Here is a 27,986-nt window from a genome sequence, read left to right as displayed (position 1 = left end):
TGGGATGGTGGTGGTTCTGCAAGTCACAGGAGCAAAAGCTCACTGAAGAAGATGTGGGGGAACATGAGCTGCCCTTCACTAGGGCACCTGGACAACTCTATGACTACAGAGCTAAAAGTCACCTTAGTGAATAGAAGAGGAAGGTGGATTTGTTTAAACAGCAAAAAACCCTTAATACTTGAAGATTTCAAGGCTTCCTGGAAAGACAGTAAATTCCCTGTGGTCACACAAAATGTTCAAGACGACTGGTTAACTGTGGTCTGGGGGATAGGGGAAATTAGACAATTATGTTTAGGAAAAGGTAAGATGAGAGGATTTCTAAGGTTCATTCAGTCCAAGCTCATACGAGCCAGGCAGAAAACCTCTTTATTTAACCAAGAGCTGAAATCTTAGTGAGGCAAGTGGTTATTGAAATGTACCAAGTAAGGTTAGGTTCAACAGGTTTGGTCCTCAGTCATTTCAGAGCCCAGAAAACTATAACCTTCCCTCCAGTTCAGGAGCCACAGGCAGGGAGAAGACCAGTATCTATACACATGTCCTTCAGTAAGAGAGAGGCTACTCATGGATACAGACTACATTCTATCCACTCTCTGGCAGCCTAGCATGTTGCTGCTGAAATAAGGTTAAATGGGATCAACGTGAAATAAACAACAACTTCTGTAACAATGAGCGGTTTTGATATTGTTTTATTTCTTCCCAGCACATCTTAAAAATCATACATGGGCATTTGCTTATAGAACAGTACAGTCTAGGAAAAGCAATAAAAGGAGAAATCCAAACATACACCAAAAGCACAGTAGATAGACTATGTTTTGAGCCCTTGTGGAAAACAGTATGGCTCAGTCTGAACTGACAAAGCTGTGTTGAATCTCTCAGGAACTTCCCTTCCCACTACGTATCAACATTTAAACTATAAACATAAAGAGAAGAACTGTTTGTATGCATTAGTTACAGCAATATAATGGCTTACATACAAGAGCTTACCCACATGTAGTTCCCAAAAGATTACTACAGTACTGGCAGGAATATGTACTGCCTTGGAGGAAGACTCAGGATAAGATATTATTCAAGTCAAGTTGTATCAGAGCCGAAGTATTTCACAGGCTTAGCAAAAAAGGACAAAAATTAAGAGATAGAATCTGCACATATTTCTCGTGAGATTTATCATTGTCCAGGAACAGAAATACTCATTATTCTGAAGGCACCATCACAGAAAAAAAGACTGACACACAATATAAGGAATAGATCCCCCCACCCCAACAGGCCATGCTCCTCAGGGAGCTGTGTGAACTAAGATCCAAAAGCAAGTAGTGGGTGTCTCAGGGACTGAGTGAGTAGGCCACATCCACTAAGCCACATCTTAGGGCTACTAAGTTAGGGCTACTAAGTTGGGACAATAGAAATGAAAATCTAAGAATGAAAGTACATATAAATCCCATCAACTGAATGGATATATAAAGTACAGGTCCACCGTATAACTAGTGAAACACACTAGAACAGACGATTCAAACCCACACTGTGGAAAGGATTTTCAGTATTTCTACACATAACTACTTAGTTTCTGACATATTCTTGAAGAGGAAGAGCCCTGAACTACTAAACAATCTCAGTCTTTAAAGACTTCTCTCCCACTCATTTTAAACAATGGCTATTTCATGGAAAAACAACAACAAAAAAAATCCCAACAAGGCACTGTAAACTTTTGGGGAAATTCCTTACGAGGTCCAAAAAAATAATTATTTATAGAAACTGTATATCAGTATAAGCATTTCATGTTCTTTACGGATATGTGAACAAGATTACTTTAAGGGTTAAACTGTAAGTTTCATAGGGTGCTCATATTTTTCATGAAAAACACTGCTAACAATAAGATGCCTGAAAAACAGGTATTTGTGCAGCTTAGAGATCCACACTAAAACATTTTTCTTTTCCTTCTCTCTCCCCCTTAGATTTGGAAGTTTAGTCTCTGAAAAATGTTCTTAATGATACTTAATGTGTTATTTTTCTTCCTTGTGGAAAAAAAAAAGTTATAAAAAAAATCTCCTTTGTGAACCAAAAAAGAAATCTTTTCATGTTCACAGAACTCAAGTTCCTTCATTCTGTGATGGTTCTTTGGCTTGAGTGTTCCATATATCAGTGGTCCTCACTCACGTTTATTAAGGAATTTTTGTGGTTAGAAGAGCACAGTGCTCATTTTCTGAGGATCTTCCTAGGTTCAAATTGGAATGCTTCAGGTTCAAGGGAGACTAAACACCTCCTAGGAATATAACATTGATTTAAAAAATAATTAGTGATAAAATCTAGCTAACTATATTCTAAAGGGGCTTGATTATGCTTCATTAATAAAATTATAGAATTTTGTTTTCAAATCAGTGGAAATATGAAGATGAAAAACTAAAAATGAAAGAAAAACCCATATGCAAAGAGAACAATGAGCTTCCCACTCCCTTTGAAGAAAACAAAATCTCTTAGACATGGGTGCATTTTATTAATGATACACATTTCTATAACCTGTTGATGTTACAAGTAGTTTTTACAAATTCCACACTGAAGGCAAACAGTGTGGTTTAGGAAGCAGAAACCCAAGGGTCTTACATCCTTCATAGCAGACAGCATGAAATTCAATAGTTAAAAAAAAATCTTTTATATTTTCTGAATTTCAGCATCAATGTATACATTATTTCCTTTTCAGGACCCTGAAATGAGTAAGAATTCAATGAATGTATTGACATATGGTTCATTTGGAGCCTTGAGCAAAGCCACACTTCCATACTCGTAAAGCCAAAAGTGATTCTGGATTCTTCAATCCAACACTGGCACTTGTTATTTTCAGCTTTTCTTCCACCATGAGCTAAGCCCAATTAAAAGCAAAGTTGCCAAAGATTAAGTGGTAAACGAAAAGCTATTAAAGCTGTCCTTAATGCCTCAGTGTTCCTTAAAATGCAGACACTTCCCACAGCATTCCATTGTGGCTGCTTCAAGCGCCAGCACATCCAGCTTCTGAATCAATCCATGATCAGAACTGTTTGTGTTCTACATTTATACAGAATAGATGCTCAACCACACCCAGCCCCATTTGAACAGCTGAGGTTACATGCTTCAGCTTGGGACTACAGGGCTTCTTTGATCAGCTCTGGTTAAGAAGTTGTAGCTAAAAAAGGAAAGAACAAAGAAAAATCTCTGGAGCCAGCATGCAGAAAGGCATTATCAAAAATGTAAGCTAGGACTTAGCAGTTACTAAGAGAATATTCTGAACACCAGGTTTCCTTGCAACCATCTGTATCTGACACACTGATGGAAGCTCATCCTTCACTGCGCTTATGTTTTCCAAAATACATCTATACAACTACATTTAAGAAGGCTTCCAGCTTCATAAGTAGCTCTTAAGTAATAGTACTAAATATATGTAAGCATTTAGGATGTAAATTCCCAATTCCTCCCAAGACAAAAGAATTCAATCCTCTTTCTTTGTGGTAAAATGCTGGGCACAATAAACATGTGGCTTCCACAATTCTTACTAAACTAAAAAAGCTCAAGTTACTCAGTATAAGACAAAATTCACTTATGCACTGTATTTTGCACCAGACATTAAGGCATCAGTTTCTCTAAGGGTCAATAAAGCCTGTTCATATTGAGTCTTTAGTATTCAATGCCACTTCTGACTAGCAGCAAGTTCCTAGTCCCACTAAAACCTCAACCCAAATGTAACATCAACAAATATTAGAAATATGACTAATTTAAGAAAGACAAGTCAATGTTTACGCTGTACTAAAAACCAAATCGGTTATGAGCTTTTAAAATTTTAAAGAAACTTATTCAGAATGAGTTTAAAAGCCTCACATAAACAATATACTCCAGGCTTTAACTTTTATGAAACCATTTTCAGATATTCCAGAAATATGAGGCAAGGTTTAAGTGCCTCTGTGCATAATCAAGAACCCAGTTCTCCACAGAAACTAAGTACATTCCGAGGTATCTCTCAGAAGCAGGTGTGAGAAAGTGGGGTACAGGGTTTCTGATTTACTAAATCAGAGTGAAACAGCACTGGCAAGTGTTCATCTGTTTCAAAATAATCCCTGTAGAAATCATTCCAAGAACAGAATGTAGTCATCACTATAAAATCAAGGTTGGGGAGTCCTGCATACATGGAAGAAGAAAAACAAAGACATAAATCACTAATTATGCCGTAAGGTTCATGTAGAACAGTGAACACAACAATTTTCAGCTGTGACATTTATAGTTTCCTAAAACCAAATACAGATTTCTGAGGTTGCTGAAATCTGAACTCCCTGGGAGAGAATGTTAGAACAATCACGTGCAAAGGAATGGGTCTGCTTATGAATCCGTAAATTTTATTTAAAAAAATTTACTCAGAAACATGTATACACTCCAGTGAGATATTACTACTGTATTAAGTTTTACATTTTGATCACCAGTTAGAGAAATTACCTTCATGAATAGATAGATGCATTTTATAAAGCTGAGATTTTTATAATTCTAGAGGCAAGTGGAATTTCCTCATCAAACATCCAACTATTTCAAATAGCAAGGGCTTTTAAAGCTAAGATCTGCTGGAAATTTTATAATTAAAAATAAATCACCAGTGAAGAGAGGCAGCTTCTAATAAATAAACGTTTAGTTTTTCTTGTTAAACTGATATTTAATTTTGATTTGCTTACAGATTTTAAGTTTATTAGTTTGAGGCCAATCTTATTACAAATTGTTTTATCATTTTGAAGTCTTAAAAATACCATTTTGTCAATTTAAATTTTCACTTTTCTGTTTAAGTATACTTCAGATATAAAAGGTATCAAACTGCCCAAAAATACTTTGGAGCTGTTGCTACATAGACAGACAGCGTGTCCTTTTAAAGGATCGTCTGCATTTTGACTTATATTATTTGATCAAATATTAATTTTAAAAAATTATCAAAAGTTAGGCATTGCATTAAGAAAAGAATCCATCCCAAAATGTGAATCATGAACCTTGACAGACAGTGATTCAAAGTAATAATTTCACTTATATTAATATCCAGGTTTGAATGTAAAAATGTCTGCTAAATGTGATTAACGTTCTCCCTATTATTCAAGAAATATGACATTTCAAACTTTTGATTATGGCATGTGTATTAATATATTTTTTTCAAAATTTAGGTTAAACCAGTAATTCAAAAAGGCGTTAAATCACTATTAAAAACTAAACTGAAACTTTAGTTTTATATGAAAATTTATCATGTTGTTCAAGTTAATTAAAAAAAATTGTTACTGAAACTTGGAAGTTTTCAAATTCAGTAGTTAAATGATAACTGTTTCGTTAGCCAAATGATTCTTTGAACTGGAGATACGAAGTGTAAGGAATCTTCCTTCTTCTGCTCCTGTTGCAGCTTCTTAGGCATCTCAGCAACAAGAATGTGAAATCAGAAACATTAGGACTGTTAAGCTGATAAAGGCATTCATTTCATGGTAAAACTGTCCTTCAAATACAATGAGTGATAGGTCAGTTTTTCTTATACAACATATTATGAAGGAACTAGGATATAATAAGAGATTTTCTCAGTTATACACATACAATTCATACCTCAGTAGAAACAGAAACACGGAAAACTAAAACATGTCCCTAACAATAATTTTTAGTCTGACTTAAGGTCTAAAACTCTATACTCATTTCAAAGAAAAATGTAGGCCAAGCACCTCACAGAACTGAAGGTATCCTAAGTAACAGGTTGCCTATGTTCTTTCCTGAGTACCCTCCTTAATGGCCTACTCACACTAGAATTTGTAATCACTCCGCAACGGAATCCTTCCCTAGATATCTGCTTCCCAGCAACACCCTTTTAAAAAAGAGGCTGGATAAGCCGTGGATGACACCAAAATCTGCCTTTGTTCCCAAGGGGAGGCATCAATACAGAGCAGCTGGCAGCATCTTCCTTTGAAATAACAGCTAGCAGCCTTGTGCTGCCTGACTAAAATTTGAAATGACAACCAGTTGGCGATCAACTGATGCACCTACAAGGAGAGAGATTTAGGAATACCATCTGTCAATCCATAGATTTAGAAACAAAACAAATACAGAATGATTAACAACTTATTTTCAACCAACAAACAAACTTTGCTGAAATACAGTCCATGATATATTTGATTACTGGTATAACCATAGATGAAGACTTAAAAAAAAAAAAGAAAAAGTAACTTTTTTTTGTAACAACAGTAATGGATTTATAAAAGGTTTTTGTTTCCAAAGATGTTATTGGGGTCCACATACTCCTTGACAGACTTCAGCATCCCAAAGCCAACATCAGAGATACTTTCCTTTAGCCACTGCTTCCGTAACTTGCCCACTAGAAAAACAAAATCAAAAATGCTTCAGTATACACTTATGATGCTGAGAACCAATCAATCTTGTGACCATGAATGAACAAACACTGTGTGATAAATGCTTTTATTCAAAAATGAGAAATGTTTTGCTTTATTTGATTTATTGAGCCCACCAGACTATCAAGCTCATTAAGCCCAATGTATTCCCAGGGGAAGCCTGAGCTCCACAGTGTCTCCTTTCTCTGTAAACTGTGAAACGGAGATGAAGGAAGCCTGGGCTGAGATCAGGACCACTTAACAAATAATAAAATGAGAAAAACATGCATTTCAAAAGAACCCACCTCCTGTCTTAACTACCAAAACAGGCCAAAGTTTCAGAGAAAATGAACTTAACTAAAGAAAAACATCATCTCCAGATGAATTTATTGGGAATAATATAGCAAAAATGGCAGGATATATATATCCATAAAATATTGAAAAGCTTAAAATAATTAAGGAAATCTGAACCTGTAATGGGTTTAAGAAAAAATTGTGGTTATGAAACTTTCACTTGCATTTTATTTTCATATTGCTTTTAAATAAATTTACATGTTCCCTAATAATGGTTATTTTCTTCCTATTGTTTTTCCAAAATTAAAGATTTTTTTGGGCACTGAATAAATACCTACTCCATTTAAAACTTAATCTTCTACTTTTATATATTGTATAGTGTTCCCCTTTTCTGTTTCCAGCTCTTGTGAATTTAAGAATAATGAAGTAATATGATGATCCACAGCATAAATTATCTTTTTGAGGGCACCCAATGAAAAAACAAACTTTTCTAAGTAGAACTTTTATAAGAAAGGATATGTAAAAAAAATTTTGAAATGTTAACTTGTTTGGCATTAAGAAAAGCAAAGCAATATGCTAATTTATCTGTGGCAAAATGGATAAATCTTTTAATTTACAGATAGGCTTATTTGCAGTTAGTACTTTTCAAACATATTATTGTAATAATTGAATTCAAATGGTCATTTTCCACAAATGTTCATTAATGATCCAAAGTCATCAACAGTGATTTAATTGGCCAACTGAAATGGAAACCTTCTTTCATTAAAGTATTCAGCCTGTCATTCTAAAATGGAATCTCATTTATCAGGCTGCAGTGATACACTGTAGCATCTGCCATTTGGAACCTTAAATACCATTTCAGGCTCAACTGAAACCATCTTTGTGTCCAGTTCTCCAGGAAACTATCAAATTGTCATTAAAATTATAGCATGATACATGCTCAGAAAGCAAAGTATTTCTGCTTGACTTCCAGAAATAAAAAAGTTTGCTGGAATTAAGATGGGGGAAAATTAGATAGAGCAGGGAAAAAAATCTTAAATTCAAAAAGAAAAAAACTGTTTAAAAGAACTCTAAAACCAGAAGTCAAACAAAACAGATTCTTATTCATGCAATCTCTACCACCCAAAAGATGTTCTACCGCGTCCTCCTACTAGCTCCCGAAAGGACAACTGACTACAATGCTTTAGCCTTGGTTTTGTCATCTTCAAAGGGATTAGAATCTATGAAGTCTTTCCACTCAAACAGCCTATGATTTTAAGCACTCAAAAAAGTTACAAATCAGTTATTTTCCGATTTGCTCCAAGGGATTTAAAAAACAAACAAACAAACACAACTACTTTGTGAGTGATAGAAGTCACATTATTATAAGCTACCCACACGGAGGCAGCTCAAGGGAGAGGGGTGAAGAGCAGTCAATGTTAGTCTCCGTTATCTGTAATATAGTTTCACTGAATGTGTCCTGTGGTTATGGATGTAATTGTCCTGAAAAGACTGCAAACAACTGCTCCAACAAGATGGAGCACATTAGAACCTCAGCAGGATGCCCAACAGCTAGCTTGTCTGCCTGGTTTTACACCTCTAATAATAATGCAATTCCACAAGGAGCTGAACCATCCTCTGAGAAGCCACCCAACAGCCATTGCATATTTAATGAAGTTGCTCACCAAGCGCTGGAAAACAGAAGGTGCTTGGAGTGCATCATTAGTTCTGTCAGAAGGATAATTTACACATCTATCTTGTCAAATTTTCTATGGTTTATACTTTTACAATAATCAATCTAACATACATTTGATTAGTGAACTAGAAAGTAAAAAAAAAAAAAAGGAAAAAGAAAAAAAGCAGTAGAGGCAAAATGGCTGTGGTCCCTCATAAACATATTTAATGAAAGAATTTAACCCCTTGATGGCAGAGGTCTCTGAGCTTCTTCCATCAGTGATAACAGAATTTGATCTGAGGTCAGAAATCATGGCCTATAAAATTAAAGTGACCAGGAATCTTTTTAGTTTTGCTTACAATTAGGTCAGCTATACTGTAGGATAAGTGTACAGACAATCAGCCTTCTAAGACTTTAAGATGATTAGTAGAAATAGTCTTCATAAAATGCTACCAAAGAACCTTTGGTAGCTATCACAGATGAATCAATAAGTGAAAATAACACCAAAATACCAAAGACCAGGGGCGCCTGGGTGGCTCAGTGGGTTGAAGCCTCTGCCTTCAGCTCAGGTCATGATCTCAGGGTCCTGGGATCAAGCCCCACATTGGGCTCTCTGCTCAGTGGGGAGCCTGCTTCCTCCTCTCTCTCTCTCTGTCTGCCTGCCTCTCTGCATACTTGTGATCTGTCTGTCAAATAAATAAATAAAAATCTAAAAAAAAAAACCCAAAAAACCCCAAAGGCCATAATCTCAAAGAGAGATTACACTTCAAAGTAGAAGACTTTTATTCTAGAGCTAAACAACAACACTAATAATGTCCTTTGTACAATCCTTACCTGCACTGCATTTAGTCACTTAGAAATTAGTTGACTGTACTGGCCTGGATATGTTTAACACACATGTACACAAATACATGTGTGCTTAAACATTTGCAGAGCTCATTTCAGAAATGGAGGAAACGACACTCTGTTCTTTATGTAGCATGCCATATTGGAGGAAGGGAGAATGGATAAGAATAGCAAATAACAGGCAGCCGAAGACTGTTTCAGCATTCCTTGCGTGTATTCACACGTTATTCATGACAAGACATTTATGTACACTCTTACCACATGAAGTTTATGCTTCTTTCTGAACCTGGGTTATTCATGACTACTGACTCAACTATGTTTATTTGACTTCTGATTTTCCAGAAGTATAAACCTAGTCTAAGAGCTAACACTAGAGCTACAAAATGCCAAGATAGGGACCTTGTACTCCACAACTCACAATTATCCTATTGATGCCCAAAGTCTAAAGCCAGGTATTTAAGAGCCTTAGATATCTTTTTAAAAATGCAAAAACTTGGGTGCCTGGGTGGTTCAGTCGGTTAAGCATCTGCCTTCAGCTCAGGTCATAATCTCAGGGTCCTGGGACCCAGCCCCACATTGGCCTCCTATGTTCAGTGGGAAGTCTGCTTGTCCCTCTCCCTCTACCCCTCCCCATGGTCATTCTCTCTCTCCCTCTCAAAAAAATAAAATCTTAAAAAAAAAAAAAAGATACAAAAAATACAGACCAGCTAAATGCTGAACGTTATCAAAACGAAGAGGAAAATTCTTTTTCCACTCAAATTAAAGTGGAATTCACCTTTTTACAACTTAATATCTAATTATGTGTATACAGATTGGATAAGACAAGTATTTTATGTTCCTCCACAATATACAGTATATTTTTTAAAAATTACTTTTGGAACAGAGGAAATGGAAGCCTTTAGGGACAGTATTTGAAATCACAAGTTCAACAATCCCTTCTGGATGCTTAAGCTCCAAGAAAGAATGTTGTGGTATGATTGACCAAACATGTACGGGGAGTACGGAAGTGCTGGGTGTGAAAAATGAAAAATGTACATGGTAGACAGCCTAGTCACCAAAAATTATCTGAAACTACTCTTTGTGGTCTAAGGGACTGATGGCTTCGCAGAAGCTACCAAATAGTCCTGTCTGCTTTTTCCTAAGATTTTATTTATTTGATAGAGAGAGAGAGAGATCACAAGTAGGCAGAGAGGCAGGCGGCGGGGGTGGGGGGCAGGCTCCCTGCTGAGCAGAGAGCCTGATGTGGGGCTCGATCCCAGGACCCTGAGATCATGACTTGAGCCAAAGGCAGAGGCTTAACCCACTGAGCCACCCAGGTACCCCATCCCAAATAGTCCTGTTTTAAAAAGGATAAATCTTTAAAAAAAAAAGGGGGGGGGGATAAATCTGGGGTCTGCTGTCCATAGTTCTTTTTAGTTAAATTAAAAACTTTTTGAATTATGAATCTGATTATAAGATTGCAAAGATTACATGCTTATTTAAAAAACAGATTATGAAACAGACTGTACATTTAGAAGATTACCAAAGCTAAAGCTCAGAAGTAGAACTTAGCCACAGGTAAAAGCACCTAACCATTACTACATAACAACTATATTTTGAAAGTTCTAGTTTGGGCATCCTGCATATCACTTTAGCACTACTCTATAGGTCAGATGTTAAAGAGAAAATTTCGACTCAGGTGCTTGTATGAGTGATCTGAGCATTAACTTTGTATTTCAAGTTTTAATTAATCCAACCAAACTACTGGTGGATTATGTAAGGAATCAGTGCTGGAATATCAGTGTTGGAATCAGCCCAACAACCTCATGCCATTTGCGGTTCTGGCCCCATGAAACTTATTAGGTACTGGTAAGAAGAGAGAACATGGACAACCTCCACTCTGAGGTGATCTGACTGCGAAGATGCTTCTTCAGGGCAAGGGTTTCAACATGGAAAGAGGATGCACTTGTCCATGCATTCGTGCTACACAGCACATTTTTGTATGTGTTTGGTTCTGGTAGAGGTACATGCTGAATGTTAGCCAAAAGATCTCCAACTGAGGATGCTAACATCCAGGCTTTAAAGGCACATGAGATGGGACTAGGCCTATCCAAGAGTTTAGTTTAGTGCTTTGTGGATACTCAAGTCATGTTTCCATTTCTTTTTCAGATATTCGACTTATTTTCTACTAATGAAATTTCCAATATTGAGATGACAAATGCATGGATATAACAGGCTTTAATAAAGCAATTAAAATCTAATAGGATTTTTCTTTTATTAAATATTTAAAATGTCAATTTTTTTCATGCTCAAATTTCATCTGTGCAGTTCACACAATAGCTCGAAGATCTTACTGATCCTTGAATAGGTTTTTAGAGATTATGAAATAGAATAAAAGTCTGAATTTCTACAGCCAATAACAGATCACAGGAGATCTGTCTTCAGAATATAAACAAGTGATAATTCTGTTAGACCTCCCCCACAGAGGGCTTGACACACTTGAAATTTAAACCCAAGTTGTCAATTAATACCTATACAATGGAGTAAAAAGCATGTGAACAGGTGAAATAACATGAAATACATAAGGGCAGAAAAAAAATAGAAAACTTCATATGCTCCTTGAAGACTAGGGCCATGTTTTATTCATTTTTGTGGCTCTGTGGTAGAACAGTACATGTCACACAGAATACAATGTTAGTAGACATAAAAAATAAATACTGAACCACAGTTATCTGTAAGTCTGTTAGAGTAGGAGCAGAAATTCAAGTATCTAGGGAAAGCTATCTGAGTTTCCTTAATTTCCATTGCTTCTATTTGCCTTGTACTTCCTATATTCTGGCGTTATTTCTTGGATATAAGCAGAGCTATTTATTTTATAGTAGCTAAAACAAGAGGTCAAAGAACCTAAAGCTCTTTCCTTCAAATCTCTAGAACTCTTTGGACTCTATCAGTGGTTCTCAATGGAGGCAATTCTGCCCTCCAAGAGACATTTTTGGTTGTCCTACCTGGGATGATGTTACCAGCATCTAATGGACAGAGGCCAAGGGACGCTGCTAAACATCTTAAATGCCCTTAACAGTCTCCACAACAAAGCACTATCTGCAGTGCCAAAATGAAGAAATTCTGGACTATGTGCTTCCAAGGGGCTCTCTTAGAAGCCCAAACAGTTTCCATAAGGGTAACATACTCTCCCTGCGACAATCAACTGGATTAAGGTGAACTTACTATAAATTTGAGGCTACTGACCAAACTGAAATTCTGGAGAAAGGATAAATGGAAGTTACATCTTAGAACATCAACCACCGATGACAAATGCTACTTTATTTTATTTTATCTATCTACCTATCTTTTTATTTATTTATTTAAAGATTTTTATTTACTTATTTCACAGAGAGAGATCACAAGTAGATAGAAAGACAGGCAGAGAGAGAGGAGGAAGCAGGCTCACCGCTGGGCAGAGAGTCCAATGTGGGGCTAGATCCAAGGACCCTGAGATCATGACCTGAGCTGAAGGCAGATGCTTTAATCCACTGAGGCACCCAGGTGTCCCGACAAATGTTACTTTATTTTATAAAAGTTAACTCCTGGAGAGGAGTCAAGAAGGCAGAGAAGTAGCAGGCTTTAGATAGCTTATCTAAAGATTGCAAACACCTACAAATGCAACAGGAGATCGAAGAGAAGAAGAACAGCAATTCTAGAAACAGAAAATCAACCACTTTCTGAAAGGTAGGACTGGCAGAGAAGTGAATCCAAAGTGACGGGAAGATAGACCATGGGGGGAGGGACCGGCTCCCGGCCAAGCGGCGGAGCAATGGAGCACTAAATCAGGACTTCTAAAAGTCTGTTCTGCTGAGGGACATTGCTCCAGAGGCTAAACCAGGGTGAAGCCCACACGGGGTCAGTGTGGACTCGGGTCCCACAGGGTCACAGAAGGATCGGGATATCTGAGTATCGCAGAGCTTGCAGGTATTAGAACGGGGAAGCCAGCCACAGAGACAGAGCCAGGGAGTGAGCTCTCAGCTCGGGGTTACCTTGAACCAGTCACAGGCTCAGTGAGCTCGGAGTGTGGCCAGAGGCCAGGGAGACGGGAGTAATTGGGCGCTATTCTCTGAGGGCGCACTGAGGAGAAGGGCCACGAGCTCTTGGCTCCTCCGGGCTGGAAACTGGGAGGCCGACATTTTCATTCCCATCCTCCTGAACTCTACAGAAAGCCTTCAGGGAACAAAAGCTCCCGAAAGCAAACCCGAGCTGATTACTCAGCCCGGCCCCTGGTAAGGGCGGTGCAATTCCGCCTGGGGCAAAGACACATGCAAATCACTACAACAGGCCCCTCCCCCAGAAGATCAATAAGAAATCCATCCAGGACCAAGTTCACCTACCAAGGAGTGCAGGTTCAATACCAAGAAGAGCAGCGGAATTCCAGAGGAGGAGAAAGCAAAGCACGGAACTCATGACTTTCTCCCCATGATTCTTTAGTCTTGCAGTTAATTTAATTTTTTTTCTTCTTCTGCTAAATTTTTTTAACTTTTACCCTTTTCTTTTTTAACGTTTTTAAACTAGTTTATCTAATATATATACATTTTTTCTTTTTTATATTTTTTCTTTGTTTTCTTTTTTTAATTGTTTTTCTCTCTCTCTTTTTTCTTTTCTGAACCTCTTTTTATCCCCTTTCTCCCCACCATGATTTGGGATCTCTTCTGATTTGGTTAAAGTATATTTTCCTGGGGCCTTTGCCACCCTTTTAGTATTCTACTTGTTCCTTCATCTACTCTTATCTAGACAAAATGACAAGGCAGAAAAATTCACCAAAAAAAAAAAAAGAACAAGAGGCAGTACCAAAGGCTAGGGACCTAATCAATACAGACATTGGTAATATGTCAGATCTAGAGTTCAGAATGACGATTTTCAAGGTTCTAGCCGGGCTCGAAAAAGGCATGGAAGACATTAGAGAAACTCTCTCGGGAGATATAAAAGCCCTTTCTGGAGAAATATAAGAACTAAAATCTAACCAAGTTGAAATCAAAAAAGCTATTAATGAGGTACAATAAAAAATGGAGGCTCTCACTGCTAGGATAAATGAGGCAGAAGAAAGAATTAGCGATACAGAAGACCAAATGACAGAGAATAAAGAAGCTGAGCAAAAGAGGGACAAACAGCTAATGGACCACGAGGGGAGAATTTGAGAGATAAGTGACACCATAAAATGAAACAACATTAGAATAACTGGGATTCCAGAAGAAGAAGAAAGAGAGAGGGGAGCAGAAGGTATATTGGAGAGTATTATTGTAGAGAATTTCCCTAATATGGCAAAGGGAACAAGCATCAAAATCCAGGAGGTGCAGAGAACCCCCCTCAAAATCAACAGAGATAGGTCCACACCCCATCACCTAACAATAAAATTTATAAGTCTCAGTGACAAAGAGAAAATCCTGAAAGCAGCCCGGGAAAAGAAGTCTGTAACATACAATGGTAAAAATATTAGATTGGCAGCAGATTTATCCACAGAGACCTGGCAGGCCAGAAAGAGCTGGCATGATATATTCAGAGCACTAAAAGAGAATAACATGCAGCCAAGAATACTATATCCAGCTAGGCTATCATTGAAAATAGAAGGAGAGATAAAAAGCTTCCAGGACGAACAAAAACTGAAAGAATTTGCAAACACCAAACCAGCCCCACAGGAAATATTGAAAGGGGTCCTCTAAGCAAAAAGAGAGCCTAAAAGTAGTAGATCAGAAAGGAACAGAGATAATATACAGTAATAGTCACCTTACAGGCAATACAATGGCACTAAATTCATATATCTCAATAGTTACCCTGAATGTTAATGGGCTAAAACCCCAATCAAAAGACACAGGGTATCAGAATGGATAAAAAAACAAAACCCATCTATATGTTGCCTACAAGAAACTCATTTTAGACCCGAAGACACCTCCAGATTTAAAGTGAGGGCGTGGAAAACAATTTACCATGCCAATGGACATCAGAAGAAAGCAGGGGTGGCAATCCTTATATCAAATCAATTAGATTTTAAGCCAAAGACGCTAATAAGAGATGAGGAAGGACACTATATTATACTCAAAGGATCTGTCCAACAAGAAGATCTAACAATTTTAAATATCTATGCCCCCAACGTGGGAGCAGCCAACTATATAAACCAATTAATAACAAAATCAAAGAAACACATCAACAATAATACAATAATAGTAGGGGACTCTAACACTCTCCTCACTGATATGGACAGATCATCCAAGCAAAAGATGAACAAGGAAGTAAAAGGTTTAAATGACACACTGGACCAGATGGACATCATAAATATATTCAGAACATTTCATCCCAAAGCAAGAGAATACACATTCTTCTCCGGTGCACATGGAACATTCTCCAGTATAGATCACATCCTGGGTCCTAAATCAGGTCTCAGCCGGTATCAAAAGATTGGGATCCTTCCCTGCATATTTTCAGACCACAATGCTCTGAATCTAGAACTCAATCACAAGAGGAAATCTGGAAAGAACCGAAATACATGGGGACTAAACAGCATCCTTTTAAAGAATGAATGGGCCAACCAGGAAATTAAAGAAGAATTGAAAAAATTCATGGAAACAAATGATAATGAAAACACAACGGTTCAAAATCTGTGGGACACAGCAAAGGCAGTCCTGAGAGGAAAATATATAGCGGTACAAGCCTTTCTCAAGAAACAAGAAAGGTCTCAAGTACACAACCTAACCCTACACCTAAAGGAGCTGGAGAAAGAATAAGAAAGAAAACCTAAAACCAGCAGGAGAAGAGAAATCTTAAAGATCAGAGCAGAAATCAATGAAATAGAAACCAAAAAAACAACAGAACAAATCAATAAAACTAGGAGCTGGTTCGTTGAAAGAATTAATAAGATTGAAAAACCCCTGGCCAGAGTTATCAAAAAGAAAAGAGAAAGGACCCAAATAAATAAAATCATGAGTGAAAGAGGAGAGATCACAACTAACACCAAAGAAATACAAACAATTATAAGAACATACTATGAGTAACTCTACGCCAACAAATTTGACAATCTGGAAGAAATGGATGCATTCCTAGAGACATATAAACTACCAAAACTGAACCAGGAAGAAATAGAAAACCTAAACAGACCCATAACCAGTAAGGAGATTGAAACAGTCATCAAAAATCTCCAAACAAACAAAAGCCCAGGGCCAGACGGCCTCCCAGGGGAATTCTACCAAACATTTAAAGAAGAGCAAATTCCTATTCTCCTGAAACTGTTCCAAACAAAGAAATGGAAGGAAAACTTCCAAACTCATTTTATGAGGCCAGCATCACCTTGATCCCAAAACCAGACAAGGATCCCATCAAAAAAGAGAACTACAGACCAATATCCTTGATGAACACAGATGAGAAAATTCTCACCAAAATACTAGCCAAGAGGATTCAACAGTACATTAAAAGGATTATTCACAACCAAGTGGGATTTATTCCAGGGCTGCAAGGTTGGTTCAACATCTGCAAATCAATCAATGTGATACAACACATTAATAAAAGAAAGAACAAGAACCATATGATACTCTCAATAGATGCTGAAAAAGCATTTGACAAAGTACAACATCCCTTCCTGATCAAAACTCTTCAAAGTGTAGGGATAGAGGGCATACCTTAATATTATCAAAGCCATCTATGAAAAACCCACCACAAATATCATTCTCAATGGAGAAAAATTGAAAGCTTTTCCGCTAAGGTCAGGAACACGGCAGGGATCCGTTATCACCACTGCTATTCAACATAGTACTAGAAGTCTTAGCCTCAGCAATCAGACAACAAAAGGAAATTAAAGGCATCCAAATCGGCAAAGACAAAGTCAAACTATCACTCTTTGCAGATGATATGATACTATATGTGGAAATCCCAAAAGACTCCATTCCAAAACTGCTAGAACTTGTATAGGAATTCAGTAAAGTGTCAGTTTATAAAATCAATGCACAGAAGTCAGTTGCATTTCTCACCACCACCAAGACAGAAGAAAGAGAAATTAAGGAGTCAATCCCATTTATAATTGCACCCAAAACTATAAGATACCTAGGAATAAACCTAACCAAAGAGGCTCAGAATCTATACTCAGAAAACTATAAAGTACTCATGAAAGAAACTGAGGAAGACACAAAGAAATGGAAAAATGTTCCATGCTCCTGGATTGGAAGAACAAATATTGTGAAAATGTCTATGCTACCTAAAGCAATATATACATTTAATGCAATTCTTATCAAATTACCATCCATTTTTTTCAAATAAATGGAACAAATAATCCTAAAATTTATATGGAACCAGAAAAGACCTCGAATAGCCAAAGAAATATTGAAAAAGAAAGCCAAAGTTGGTGGCATCACAATTCCGGACTTCAAGCTCTATTACAAAGCTGTCATCATCAAGACAGCATGGTGCTGGCACAAAAAAAGACCCACAGATCAATGGAACAAAAGAGAGAGCCCAGATATAGACCCTCAACTCTATGGTCAGCTAATCTTCGACAAAGCAGGAAAGAATGTCCAATGAAAAAAAGACAGCCTCTTTAATAAACAGTGTTGGGAAAATTGGACAGCCACATGCAGAAAAATGAAACTGGACCATTTCCTTACACCACACACGAAAATAGACTCAAAATGGATGAAGGACCTCAATGTGAGAAAGGAATCCATCAAAATCCTTGAGAAGAACACAGGCAGCAACCTCTTCGACCTCAGCCGCAGCAACGTCTTCCTAGGAATATCGCCAAAGGCAAGGGAAGCAAGGGCAAAAATGAACTATTGGGATTTCATCAAGATCAAAAGCTTTTGCACAGCAAAGGAAACAGTTAACAAAACCAAGAGGCAACTGAAAGAATGGGAGAAAATATCTGCAAACAACGTACCAGATAAAGGGCTAGTATCCAAAATCTATAAAGAACTTAGCAAACTCAACACCCAAAGAACAAATAATCCAATCAAGAAATGGGCAGAAGACATGAACAGACATTTCTGCAAAGAAGACATCTAGATGACCAACAGACACGTGAAAAAGTGCTCCATATCACTTGGCATCAGGGAAATACAAATCAAAACCACAATGAGATACCACCTCACACCAATCGAATGGCTAAAATTAACAAGTCAGGAAATGACAGATGCTGGTGGGGATGCAGAGAAAGGGGAACCCTCCTACACTGTTGGTGGGAATGCAAGCTGGTGCAACCCCTCTGGGAAACAGCATGGAGGTTCCTCAAAAAGTTGAAAATAGAACTACCCTATGACCTAGCAATTGCACTACTGTAGTGATCCGAAGGGGCACGGGCACCCGAATGTTTATAGCAGCAATGTCTACAATAGCCAAACTATGGAAAGAACCTAGATGTCCATCAACAGATGAATGGATAAAGAAGATGTGATATATATACACAATGGAATACTATGCAGCCATCAAAGGAAATGAAATCTTGCCATTTGTGACGACGTGGATGGAACTAGAGGGTATCATGCTTAGTGAAATAAGTCAATCGGAGAAAGACAGCTATCATATGATCTCCCTGATATGAGGAAGTGGAGATGCAACATGGGGGGTTAAGAGGGTAGGAGAAGAATAAATGAAACAAGATGGGATTGGGAGGGAGACAAACCATAAGTGACTCTTAATTTCACAAAACAAACTGAGGGTTGCTGGGGGGAGGGGGCTTGAGAGAGGGAGGTGGGGTTATGGACATTGGGGAGGTTATGTGCTATGGTGAGTGCTGTGAAGTGTGTAAACCTGGCGATTCACAGACCTGTACCCCTGGGGATAAAAATATATGTTTATATTAAAAAAAAAAAGTTAACTCCTAAAATCTTGAATTTAATATCTATTGAAAAAAACCTGGGGACGCCTAGGTGGCTCAGTGGGTTAAGCCGCTGCCTTCGGCTCAGGTCATGATCCCAGCCTCCTGGGATCGAGTCCCACATTGGGCTCCTTGCTCAGCAAGGAGCCTGCTTCTCCCTCTGCCTCTGCCTGCCACTCTATCTGCCTGTGCTCGCTCTCTCTGTAAAATAAATAAATAAAATCTTAAAAAAAAAAAAAAAAAAAGAAAAAAACCTGTAAGTCATTTTTTGTGCCATTTTTCTACCCAATGCATGAATATATATATATACATGAAATAAAGCTTAACAGCACTATCTGATACAACTCTCTTATGATAATACAAATGTTCTTTATCTGAACTATTCGGCATCATTGCTCCTACCCACATGTGGGTATGAGAATTTGAAATATAGCTAGTGCAAGTGAGAAAATGAATTTTTTTTTAAGATTTTATTTATTTATTTGACAGAGATCACAAGTAGGCAGAGAGGCAGGCAGAGAGAGAGGGAGGAAAGCAGGCTCCCTGCTGAGCAGAGAGCCCGATATGGGGCTCGATCCCAGGATCCGGAGATCATGACCCGAGCTGAAGGCAGAGGCTTAACCCACTGAGCCACCCAGGTGCCCCCAAAAATGAATTTTTAATTTAATTTAATTTTTTAAAAGGACTTTTAAAATTATTTATTTGAGAGAGAACACAAGCAGCAGGGAGAAGCAGAGGGAGAGGGAGAGGCAGCTGAGCAAGCAGCCTCACTCAGGGCTCAATCCCAGGTCATGACCTAAGCTGAAGGCAGACATTCAACCGACTGAGCCACCCAGACACCCTGTGCATTTTTACTCTTAATTAATTTTTTTTTAAAGGCAGAGAGGTAAGGCAGGGTCAGAGAAAGAGAGAGAATCTTAAGCAGGCTCCATGCCCCTTGCGGAGCCTGACAGAGGCTCAATCTCACAACCATGAGATCTTAACTTGAGCCAAAAATCAAGAGGTGGCTGCTTAATGGACTTAGCCACCCAGGGGCCCCTAATTTTAATTGATTTAAATTTAAATAGCCCAACGTAGCTTAGTGGGTTTCGTATTAGACAATACATAACAACACTTTAAAAAAATTTCAACTAACATCACTTTTAATAGATTCACATCTGACAATATCTATATGTTTTTTTGTTATACATTTTTTAAATTTAAAATCTATTAACTAACATATAGTATATTATTAGTTTCAGAGGTTGAGTTTAGTGATTCATCAGTTGCATATAACAATCAGTGTCCATTACATCACGTGCCCTTCTTAATGCCCATCACCCAGTTACCCCATCCCCCACCAACCTCCCCTCCAGCAACCGTCAGTTTGTTTCCTGTAGTTAAGAGTCCCTTTTGGTTTATCTTCTCTGATTTTATCCTAATTTATTTTTCCTTCCCTTCCTCTACATTCATATGTTTTTTTTTCTTAAATTCCACAGGTAACTGAAGTCATATGATAAGTCTTTCTCTGACTGCTTATTTTGCTTAGCATAATGTCCTCTAGTTCCATCAGCTTCACTGCAAATGGTAAGATTTCATTTTTTTTGATGGCTGAGTAGTATCCCACTACACACACACACACACACACAAAACCCTATATCTTTTTTATCCATTCCTCTGTCGATGGACATCTGGGCTTTTTCCACAGTCTGGTTATTATGGACATTGCTGCTAAAACACTGGAGCGCATGTGCCCCTTCAAATCACTACATTTGTATCCTTTGGGTAAATATTTCATAGTCCAACTGCTGGGTCACAGGGTAGTCCTATTTTTAACTTTTCAAAGAATTCCATACTGTTTCCCAGAGTGGTTGCACCAGTTTGCATTCCCACCAACAGAGTAAGAGGGTTCCCATCATCAGCATCTTTTGGGTGTTAATTTTAGCCATTCTGATGGGTGTGGAGTGGGATCTCATTTGATTTGCATGTCCCTGATGAGCATTTGAAAACATCTATTAGAATTAACTGTTTATCTCATGAAACTACAAAAGTTAATCATTCTCTAACAATCTAATAAAGTAGTACAGACATTCAGACTAACAAACATCTTACTTAGAAGAGTCTTGGATATAAAATTGCTGGGATCTCTTTAGAGGTTCAAAGAGAAATATTAGTATCGAGGCCATCTATTCTATGATGGTGATATACCGGAGGGTGTAAGCTACAACAGGCAGCTTCTGGAATTGTATACATGGAAAGGCACAGGGATCAATACAACCTTTACAATAGATTTTCAGTCAGTTCTCAAGTCTGCTTGTCCTATGATACAGCTGTAATAATTAAATGTTCAGTGAAATTATGGGTCAAATTGGCTGGTCTTGAACTCTATTTACAACATTACTTCAGTGGAAAAATATTAGTTTTGTGAGAAAAAGCCAGTCACAAAGAAGGAACCAAAAGAAAAAAAATTAATTTAAAGGACAAAACAAAGGACAAAACTTTCTGCCATATTATGGTAATCTGATACTCAATATTGGAAAGGCTATACTCATCTGGTAGGCATCAAAAGATCAAAATCACAACCAGGATACTGATACTGATATAGTCAAGATACAGAACAATTCCATCACCACAAAGATACCGGTGTTGTCTGTTCTACAGTCACCCCTTCCCCACAACTGACCCCTGGAAACTGTTAATCTGTTCTCTATTTCTGTAATTCAGTCACTTCAAAAATGTCATAGAAATAGAATCGCATTGTATGTAATCTTTGGGGATTGGCTTTCTTTTACTCATCATAATTCCCTGGACAATTACCCAAGTTGTTGCACGCACTGATAGTTGGTTCCTTCATATTGCTGAGGAATTGTCATGGTATGGATGTACCAAACCACTAGCTGAAGGACATCTACACTGTTTCTAGTTTGGGACTATATAATGGGTAAAGCTGCTCTAAATACTCATGCAGAAGTTTTTGTGTGAGCCCAAGATCCCTGGTATACAATCCCCTGGTATACATAAGAATGTATGTAATGCTATTAATGCTAATGTAATGTATTGTATTAAATTAATGTAATGTATTAAATGCTAGTTGCATGTTTGATTTTATAAAAAACTGCCAAAGTGTCTATAGTGGCTGTACCACTTCACATCCCTTCCAGCAATGTATTATTGATCTAGTTTATTCATATCTCACCAGCATTTGATATTGTCACTATTTTTAAATTTTAGCTTTCTGATATGTGTATAGTGATTTCCCTTGTGGCTTTAATTTGCATTTTCCTAATAGCTAATGATGTTGAGCCTCTTTTCATGTGATTATTTATCACCTATATATCCTCTTTAGTGAAATTCTTTGTACCTTTTGCCCACTTTCTAATTGGATTGTTTGCATCTTACTCTTGAATTCTGAGAATTTTTTTTTAAGATTTTATTTATTTATTTGACAGACAGAGATCACAAGTAGGCAAAGAGGCAGGCAGAGAGAGGGGAAGGGAAGCAGGTTCCCTGCTGAGCAGAGAGCCTGATGCGGGGCTTGATCCCAGGACCCTGGGATCATGACCTGAGCCAAATGCAGAGGCTTTAACCCATTAAGCCACCCAGGAGCCCTGAGAATTCTTTATATATGATAGACATAGGTCTTTTGTTGGACATGTGGTTTGCATGTCTTTTCTACCACTCTGTAGCTCAACTTTTCATCCACTTATCAGAGTCCTCCACAGAGCAAACATTTTTAATTTTGATGAGATCCAATTTATCAACTTTTCCTTTAAAGGACTAACTTTTGGCGACCAGCTTAAGAACTCTTTGCCTAACTCTAGACCCTGAAGATTTTTTTCCTGTTTTCTTCTAAAAGTTTTATTATATTATGTTTCATATTTAAGTCCGTTATCTATTTTGAGTTAATTTTGGTATAAGATGTTGAAATTCAGGTCAAGATTCTTTTTTTTTTTTTGGCTTATGGATGTCCACTTACTACAGGACCATTTGTTGAAAAACTATATACTTCCTCTACTGGGTTACTTCAGTATTGTTATCAAAATCAGCTGGACATACTTATGGGTGGGGGGACTTTTCTATTCTGTTCTACTGACGATGTTTCTCTCTCTCTTCCAACAGCACAGTCCTGATTTTACTAGAGCTACAATATTAAGACTTGAAATCAGGTAGATAGATTCCAATGATTTTAGTCTTCTTTTTCATAATTGTTTTTCCTAAGTGTTTTGGCTATCTAGTTCCTTTGTCTTGCCATATACATTTTAGAATAATCTTTAATGTACCTACTAGAAATTTTGCTAAAATTTTTATAGGAATCACATTAAACAAATAAGTAAATCTGGAAATGGCTGTCTTCACTACGTCAAGTTTTCAACCAATCCATGAACATGGTCTCTCCATTTATTTGTCTTCTTTGATTTTTTTCATCAACGTGCTATAATTCTCAGAATACTGATCCTGTATATATTTTGTTATATTTATGCCTAAGTATGTACAAATTTTGTTAGATTTATGTTCACTTCATTTTCTTTGAAGCAACTGGAAATGGCATTGTATTTTAAATTTCGGTTTCTCTATGTTTGTTCTTAATATTAGAAACGTGATTGATTTTTATGTGTGCTCTTAAATTCTGCAGTTTTGCTGATCTTGTTTTTATAGATTCTTTGGGATTGTCTACATAGACAATTATGGCACCTATTAATAGCAAGAATTTTTTTTTAGTAGAATAATAGCAAGAATTTTATTTCTTCCTTTCCAATATGTATGTCTTTTATTTCACACTACGGTTTTAACAAAGGGCTTTGAGGCCAATCTTTCTGCTCATTCTTTTGAGTCGTCTCTTTTTTACTTTTTTAAAGTTTCTGATACTACTGGATTCTGTTAAGACCACAAACAAACAAACAAAACCTTGGAGCAGCTGCCCCACAGTTATTCTCTGAACAATAGGAAATAATTTTGGCTAGGTAAAAACACCAATATTTAAACTAAGACTGGTTTTATTTAATCAAAGAATTATACTTCCTGACAAGGACTTAGGTATAATATTAGGTAAAAACTTAAGTCATAAATTGAAATTAAGGACATGGCTGGTAAAAACTCTTTAAACTGACCAGCTCGTCAGTTATAAAAACAAGCACTATGAAGATTAAGTTAAGCAGGCTTTATATTTCCTATAGCCCCCAGTTCCAGACTACATCTGTTTTCTTTGATACACAAAACCAGAGTTAAAATAGCTCCATTTATCACAGCATGATTGTAGGCAGACAAATCAGCCTGTCTGTTTCCAGATAGTGAAAGCAACCGTTATTAATCACAATTACAGGCCAAACCCTCTAAGAGAAACTGCATCAATATTCTCCCAACCGCCAGCCCTTCTACTCTTGAACTCAAAAATGGTACTGAGAATGTCGTGACACTGCCTGAAGGTCAGTAAATAAAGATGACACTATGAGGTCAACTTGAGTTTTAAGTTCAGGATACAAATTAAGGAAAATCTTTTCTTCACATAAAAAGAAGTAATCTCTCAAAAGCTCTGTCATTAGTTAAGTTTAGCAGGACAATTAAACCTATTCAATTTCAAATTTATCTAGAAAGGTTTCTGTTTTATGAAACTATACTGAACAGCAGAGGATATTTGACATTTATAAATTAGATGATTAACTTTTAAGCAGGAGGCATTTATGAGAGTAGACATTTTTGTATAGCATATTTTGTAGCCAAGAGTGTGAAGGAAATTTATTTCATACAGATTATAAGAGAACTTCCTATAGAATGAGACCAACTGCAGGTTACAACTGAAAATATGTTAGGACAATTGTTGTATCATATACATTAAATGTATGAATGTATCCCTTTCATATAAACTGTAATCCTTTCTTCAATGGTTAAGAATATAAACCAGAGTTTCCATTTGGAGTTGTCTATTGCTATTTTTTTAAGCCACTGTTTTTGTTTTGTTTTTTTAAAGATTTTATTTATTTATTTGACAGAGAGAGATCACAAGTAGGCAGAGAGGCAGGCAGAGAGAGAGGAAGGGAAGCAGGCTCCCTGCTGAGCAGAGAGCCCGATGCGGGACTCGATCCCAGGACCCTAAGATCATGACCTGAGCCGAAGGCAGCGGCTTAACCCACTCAGCCACCCAGGCACCCCTTTTTTTGTTTTTTTTTTTAAGCGCCTACTATATGCATGGCACCTTAGATGCTTTACATGTCACATGTAACTCTTATAATTGTATTTTAAATTATTATTTTAAATGTATTAATATGCAAGGTAGGTACTATTAATTCTATTTCAGAAGAGAACACCAGCTCAGATAAGTTATTTCCTTAAGATCACCAGCTAGTTAAGTGCAAGAACCAGGAGTCAAATACAGATTTGATTCCAATGTCTATGTTCTTTCGCCTTGTTTATAAGCCTCCCAACCTTTTATTTGCTTTAAGACAAAGTTTGACTGGAACCTTATGTACATAATGCATATATGGAAGAATACTAAAATGGCTGCTGTTATACAGTTGTAGAGAAATGCACGTTATTTTACCCTACTTTTCTACTGAATAACTGGCTCTAATATATTTTCTCAGAAATATTATGGAATGAGGTGCTTGAGTGGCTCAGTGGGTTAAGCCTCTGCCTTCGGCTCAGGTCATGATCTCAGGGTCCTCGGATGGAGCCCACGCATCAGGCTCTCTGCTCAGTGGGGAGCCTGCTTCCCTCTCTCCCTCTGCCTGCCTCTCTGCCTACTTGTGATCTCACTCTGTCAAGTAAATAAATAAAATCTGCAGGCTTTTAAGATTTAAGGAAATCTGGGGATTTCCCCTTTGCAGGGGAAAGGGGGCTGGTATGTCTGAAGAATAGCAAAAAAGCCAATGTTGCTAGAGTAAAAAAGTAGTAAGAGATGTGGACGTAGAGACAGAAACATTTATATCCTTGAAGGTCCTGATAAGGAGTTTGGATTTTATTTTTAGTGTGAGGAGAAAGCACTGAATTTTGGGAAAAGATTACTCTGGCAGCAACAGAAATGACAGTAAGGGATCAAGAGTGGCAGTAGACAGACCAGCTAACATGCTACTGCAGAAGTCTCTGCAGAAAGAAAGTTATTTGAACTAGAATGCCCTGGTGGTGATGCTTTCTGGTAGCTGAGAATCATCATCATATCTTTAAGTCCTGGGACTGAGGTAATCACCATCGGAGTCAACACAGAAGAACAAACTGGCTCAGGGAGGAGTCCTGGAGGACACTCCAATATTTAAAAGTTTAGAAGAGGGCAAGCTGGCAAAGGGAAAGCATCTTCATTTTACCAGCACATATGAAATATACTTTGTATTTAGGCTTACCTAGTTTCTTTTTCTAAGCACTAGAGGAAACCAGGTAGTTTAGAGTTTTTTCTATGCAGCAATAATTTTTGAGCACACGGAAAACAAAATATGAGAAATACAATAAAAATAAGATTTCTATTTAAATGAGGCAGAATCTTAATAAATTAATACATAATCAAACCTAGCTACATTCAAGTTCAAGTCAATAATTTCTAAAAATATATCATTTCATCAAACCTGGGAATCTTTAACAAATAAAGACCTATGGGCCTAGGACCTGAAAATGGAAATAAATTACTGAAGTTTTATTGTAACATGATCTGACCTATATTTATTTTGTTACCTGATACTGACAACATGTTAAAAACCTACAGTCAGGAAGTAAAAAAACAATCCGAAAGTCAAACTGATTTACATGTAAGAGCTCAGAAAACAATAAATGTCTATGATGCAGAAATTAAAATGTTGACTCATTTCCGTTTTAACATCTAAAGCATAGCCAAGTAATTAATTTGTGTCTAAATTAGAGAAAAAGGATTTTATACTTTAAAAGAAGAACAGTAATGTTTAATATTTCTTCTGTGGATTACCACCACAACTCTAGGCTACCTCAATGACAGACATACAAACTCTCAAGAAATATCAGGTGCCCTCAAATTACATACTGTTGTGGCTCTCCCCAGCACTTTATCAAACCAATTATTTTTAACAGTAGGAATATTAGAAATTCTACCTCCATGGTGATGCGACAGGCTCCCTCCATTAGCAAGGATTTCTTCTCTAGCAGCTGCCTGTATTTGGAAACAACACAACAAACAGTTACTACTTAGGTTTCACTTTGAAGGGAAAGAGTAAAACCAAGCTCCCAAAGGAGGCACATACTTCCTGGGTTAAATAACAAACTGGAAGCCTAATTTTCCTTTCTCTTGGGTTAACTACATTTAAGAAACAATTAAAATAGGCAGCCTAGTTTTTTTTTTTCTAGTTTTTTTTTTTTTCCCCCAGTGAATGGTCACAATGTCTACAACAGTCACTTCAAGATTCTAGAAAACAAAAAGAAGAAAAATGATCAATTCAGCAGCACCTCATTGTTAATAATAATAAAAAATTTTGTGAAGACAGTCAAGTCCTACTCTGAAGTAAACATCTCACTATACCAACAAATGTTACTAACCCACATTTATTTTAACTGCTTATTTTAACATTTAACTGCTTATTTTATGTCTACAAAAGTAAGCAATTTACCTGCAGCAACTCATTTATTTTCCACTACAGCCTTATGGGATAATTACAACTATCCATATTTCACAGACAAAGGAAATGAGGCTTAGATGGTTAAACTGCTCACCAAATATCATAAGGTGGGCATCAGACTCAAAATCACTTGCAAAGCTACCAGAGATCAATCAGAAAAGCCCTTATGAAGAACATTACTTTTTTTTTTTTTTAATTTTATTTTTTCAATGTTCCAAGATTCATTGTTTATGCATCACACCCAGAACATTTCATAGGTCAATTCCTGGGACAAATTATGGTCAGACCTATTTAAGTGCAAAAAAACCCCCTTATTTTCTCCTCCTAACATGTTTGATCCTGATTAATCTCCTTATAGAGCATTAAGGTTAGAAAAATAAACACTTAAAGGGAAATAGAGAATGACTGAAGTGCAGAGTGGAAAAAAGGGAACAGAAGTAGAATTACATTCAATTCATGAATATATACCAGCCATGAGA

At 37.1% G+C, this 27,986-nt stretch overlaps 1 protein-coding gene across 1 annotated transcript in view; it reads right to left on the bottom strand.

The window, feature by feature from the left end:
• Positions 1-670: 670 nt before the first annotated feature.
• Positions 671-27,986, bottom strand: part of AGPS (alkylglycerone phosphate synthase) — a 160,773-nt gene continuing 133,457 nt past the window's right edge. Inside the window, exons 19-20 of the mRNA XM_044242402.1 lie at positions 26,987-27,044; positions 671-6,337 (exon numbers count right to left, since the gene is read on the bottom strand). Of these exons, the coding sequence (XP_044098337.1) occupies positions 6,216-6,337; positions 26,987-27,044 (180 nt within the window). The 3' untranslated portion in view covers positions 671-6,215. The remainder of the gene's footprint in view (positions 6,338-26,986; positions 27,045-27,986) is intronic.

The sequence above is a fragment of the Neovison vison genome, chromosome 3 (assembly GCF_020171115.1).
Source record: "Neovison vison isolate M4711 chromosome 3, ASM_NN_V1, whole genome shotgun sequence".
Taxonomy (NCBI): domain Eukaryota; kingdom Metazoa; phylum Chordata; class Mammalia; order Carnivora; family Mustelidae; genus Neogale; species Neogale vison.
The sequence above is the reverse complement of the archived record's forward strand: the minus strand, read 5'-3'. Positions and strand labels throughout refer to the sequence as shown.